Source organism: Trypanosoma cruzi, genomic scaffold (assembly GCF_000209065.1).
Source record: "Trypanosoma cruzi strain CL Brener 1047053517027 genomic scaffold, whole genome shotgun sequence".
NCBI lineage: Eukaryota > Euglenozoa > Kinetoplastea > Trypanosomatida > Trypanosomatidae > Trypanosoma > Trypanosoma cruzi.
Genome location: NW_001849032.1, coordinates 1,636 through 6,213, shown reverse-complemented (window position 1 = coordinate 6,213; position 4,578 = coordinate 1,636). Strand labels below are relative to the sequence as shown.

The window sequence follows — 4,578 nt, the reverse complement described above, 5'->3', positions numbered from 1 at the left end:
GGCGGACGCGGTCAACCGCCCGACGCCTCCAGCGACACGCCGTCAAGCACCACCGCGCTCGACAGCAGGTCCACGCCGCCGCCAACGTACACCGCCGACCCGCCCGCCTGCAACGACCTCAGCACAGTGTTGCTCACACGCAGCTGCGTCCGCAGCAGCGACGTCGCGTGCAGCACAAGCGGCGACGCCACCGCGTCCGTCAGTCCGCTCAGCTGCGAGTAGCGCATCGGCCCCGCCGCCACAATAGTCGAGTCACGGACCGTCACGTTCGTGTGTGCCGGCAGGTTGTGCACAAACACAAGCGAGCAGTAGCCGCCGGACAGCCCGCTCACGCTCACCTCCAGGCTCCGGTCACTCGCCGGCTCGCCGCCGTAGCCCCGCACGTAGATCTGCGCACCGCCGTCGCACACGCAGTTCCTCAATTCGATGCGCAGCGCGCCGGGAAGCATCGCCGGCACGTCGAACAGAACAGCCACGCCGTTCGTGATGTACACGCCGTCCATCAGCACCGTGTCCACGGCGTGGCCAACCGTGATGGCTCTGTCCACCGTGCCGCCCCGCAGTCGCAACACCACCGCATGCACCGCGGGCATCCATGCCGCCGCCGCAACCAGCGCCAACACAACGTGCACAGCCACACGCACAGCCGCAATGGCCCTGCACCGCACACGGTGCCGGCTGCGCGGACACGCACCCACCGCACACCACATCCACCGACCCAGACACGTATCAGCAGGGCTGTCGTGGTGTGTCACACTCGCACCGTCGACCGTAGCACCTTTCTAATAAATCCCTTCCTATGGATGGAGAATCCAAAAGCACAAATCCGATAGATCGCTATACCACTACTACTTGTCCTAATACTGCCGCGAGCAATAACTAATACCTTGAAACGATAGTTGTGCTGATCAAGCCAAAGTATCTCTAACTGCGCGGTCAGAGGGGAAGAAGGAAGCAACCACAGTAACACAGTGGCACGCAGAAGCATCCAACCTCAGACATTCCCACCAAAGCACAACCAGCGACAAAAAGAAGCGCAGACGCAGTCAGCCCGGTGATGTCACCGCCCTCCCACCACCCGCGCAGTCTCACACAGCCGCGGTGCCAAGTTGCACGATCCTGTCAAAAAGACACATGACCATTGGTGCCGCTAGTGTAACAGATGGTTCTGCATTGCACAACAAACAGCAAAATCATAACTGCACGGCATACACAGGAAGAAAAAGAAAAAGCACAGCGGCGGTACTCAGACACGGGGAAAAAAGATCCACATCAACTGCACAGTCCGATTGGCTCGCAGCCGTACGGACGGTGGTCGCGCCGCCGCCGCACGGTGCGTGTGTGTGTCTGCCGTGGACTGAGAGGATGATGAGACGAAAAAGAGATGCGGTGCGGTCCTCATCCATCTCGGTTAACTGTGACACCAGTCACGCCATCCCGTCAGATTACCTGCAGCCAAGACCGTCACCGTCAGCAGCGGTCGGTGCCTTCTCTCTCCACCGGGCGCCGTCACGCGCCTCCTCCCTCACCAACACAACGGGGGAGCAGCAGCCACGCGCAACTGCCAGCACCGAGTACAAAAGAAGAATCCACCTGCACTGCAATGTGTGTGTCCTGCGCGTGTGGTTGTGTGTGCCCACTGTCACGCGAAAAGGAAAAAAGACAGAAAAAAGAAACAAAGTATCTGAAGAGACGCACAAACACAAATGCACAGCAGAGGCGCATGCCCAAAAAAAGAAGAATGGAAGGGCTGCTCAAACTCAGGATTGCACTGCAGCCCGACCAGCGGCAAACCACAGAAGATTTATTCAAAACAAAAGAAAACCTTCCCTAGCCACCCCTTCTTATATAAACCCCGTCATTAAGAAAAAAAAAACGTCCTCTGTTACTGTTCCACACAAATTTAAAAATCAAAGGAAAAAAGTAATAATAATAGTAATAAATTCGCCTGGCTGCCGTGTGGCCACACCGAACTGTCTGCATTTATTTTGCCCGCAAAACAAAATTTAAAAAATGTTTGCATGCCTTTCAACCGTCCGACCCTCCATGTGTCCGCACATCGTTTATATTTCATGCGGTCATCTGCGTGTTGCTGCTCCCCTCAACCCTTTTATTGGTGCGTGAGTGCGGCCCGCAGAGCGCAGTCACTCGTGTGTGGGGACTGAGAGAAGCACGCAGACATGACGGGAGTCGCCTCACTCCATCGGGAGAGTGAGCGCAGCGAAAGAAAAAATCATCAGGGGGAGAGAAATGCTGACGGCACTGCCAGCACGAAAAACAAAAACGCAAAGCAATATACCAAAAAAGCGGCAGGGTGTGGCTGTGTGTGTGTGTGGCGCTGCGGGTTTCTGCCAGCCCTGGCCGCAAGGAAACAAAACAGGAGGGGAAGAAATGTGTGCTCCGCCCCACAGGCCCTCGTCGCACGCCCACACGTCACGGCTCCCTCAGCGCGCCGTTTGTCGCCGCCCCTCCTCATGCGTGCAGCAGGCGAGGCGCACAGGGCCGTCGTCATGAGCGTGTCGGTGGGTGTGCGAGCGGAGCAGTTGGGCGGGAAACACACGGCGCCCCTCACAGGAAGAGTGCAGCAACAAACAATAAAAGCAAAAAAAAATCCATGGTGGCTGCCCCAAGGCAACAAGCAAGATAAGAAAACAATTCAAAAAATGAAAAGAAATTGTTCTCTGCGTAGCAAAACTTATTCCTAGCGGTGTGTGTGTGTGTGTTGGTGAAGGGGAGGGCGCAAGTGTCCCACGCGGCACCCAATCACTCCTCAAAGAGCCACAATGCCCCACAGCCCCGGCAGAAGAAGCTGCAAAAACACCCGAAATACACACACACATGCACGGTGCTGTCACGGCTCAGACCCATGGACAGCAACTCCGCAATTTCCCCGGTGAAGGTGTCGTTGTCCGAGTGTCGTGCCGCGCCTTTTGTTGAGGGGATCCCTTCGCCTCCAGGCGTGGCGTTTGTATTCTCCGGTTTGGTGTCGACCGTCTGTGGCACCTCCTTGCCGTCTTCAAAAGAAACTTCGGTTCCCTCAGTCCGAGAGACGTCGTCGGTGTTCTCCGCGGATGTCGGTTCGGCGTCAATCCCTGAAGGAGTGAGGCTGCTGTCTGAGCCCATTGTTCTCTCGGAATTTCTGTCCCCCGCCTCGAGGCCGAGGCTTTGCTCCGCGCCAGTGGTTCCGGTTCCAGTGGACCGCAGGCCTTCATTTTCAATGGAAAGCTCAGTGCTTTGTTGTAATTGGCGCTCACTGTCAACTGTTTCGGTGGCCGTATCCATATCCGATGATGCACCCACTGAAGACGTTGATCCGCCACTCCTGCCATCCGCTTCTCCCTCCTCCTCTGGCATTTCTTCAGCATAACTTCCAGAGGACATTTCAACATCGGTAACCTCCGTTAATTCCGCTGGCTCTGGGTCTTGTGGCTGCAGGTCTGAGCCCCGTTGCATCGATTTATTCTCTTCATTCGGCGTGGCTTGCTGGGCCGTTTCGCCCTGGTGAAACTGGGCATTGTCATATGGACGGTCATTCCCTGCGCTCTCCGCTGCGATGGCAGGCTCAGAAACAGATGATCCCGCGTCAACCGTGGAAGGGGGCGCTGCAGGCACCGGATCATCGACGCCGTTTCTTCCTCTTGTTTGTCAGGATCATCCTCATTCAATTCCGCACAGCTGGCGTTGATTTCTTCACTCTTTGACTAGGAAACAACCGAAACTTCCGTGCTGGTCACCTGTCCTGTGGGATGTTCCTCGACACCCAGTGATGGAATAGTGACTTTGCTGGCATTGAGTTTATACAGCTCATTATTATAAAGATCGTCGTTGTACAGCATGACGTTGCTCACCGTCACATGACCGCCCGTTGCACTTCGGTCCTTGCCGTCCCCACCGATGTAGAAGTGTGAGATCCTGTGCGAGTCGAACAGATCCTCATTATAGCTCTTGCGGTCGATTTCCCTCTGATCCAAAAAGGCAGTCCATTCATCATAATCCATTTGCAGTACCACCCGATACGTTGTGTGTGGCTCCCACCCAAAAAGATCCTCCACGCCACCAGCATACCCCGCTATGGCCAGCCACTTCCTGTCATGGGTGTACGACAGACCAAAGAGGACCGTGCCTTTGGTGTCATTCATCCTCACGCCAATCAAAGGAATAGGATTATCTTCCCTCGGCACCTCGTGGATGGACACCGTCGCCACAAGAGTGAACTTGTTGTTTGCAAAGTAGTGCGGCACAGTCTGCCCCAATTTACCAACAGGCCACTCCGCCCCTGCTCTGGGCCCTTGGAACGTCACTCCATTGGGAACCCCTATCCCTTTTTCCGCTGGGCCATGGACAATGGCGTTCACGCCGAGTTACTCGTCTCGCCACTCGGTCACAGTTGAGTTACCAGACAAGAAGCCAACAAGCCCGTCAGTGGGAACAGGACCATTGCACATGCCCCTTTCTGAGCGCGTCAACATTGCCGTTGGAACTGGAACCGCAGTATTGCAAGGCGCTGTCCAAATCCTTCCATGTCTTCACCACTTCCTTTACCCGCTCCAGTTTCTCGGTCAGACGCACAGCAACAAG

The 4,578-nt window shown here is 55.9% G+C and overlaps 1 protein-coding gene and 2 pseudogenes across 1 annotated transcript, besides 1 other annotated feature; 1 reads left to right on the top strand and 2 right to left on the bottom strand.

Moving 5' to 3' along the window:
* Window positions 1–773, bottom strand: Tc00.1047053508703.30 (annotated as a pseudogene; the record flags this gene model as incomplete).
* Window positions 1–4,578: a sequence feature (areas not merged during assembly with more than two copies in the genome that could not be assigned to a particular haplotype).
* Window positions 1,135–2,010, top strand: Tc00.1047053508703.25 (uncharacterized protein; the record flags this gene model as incomplete). The annotated part of the gene is made up of 1 exon (XM_798401.1): window positions 1,135–2,010. One exon carries the CDS (start codon window positions 1,135–1,137, stop codon window positions 2,008–2,010), a length of 876 nt encoding a protein of 291 aa, XP_803494.1.
* Tc00.1047053508703.20 lies at window positions 2,764–4,578 on the bottom strand (annotated as a pseudogene; the record flags this gene model as incomplete).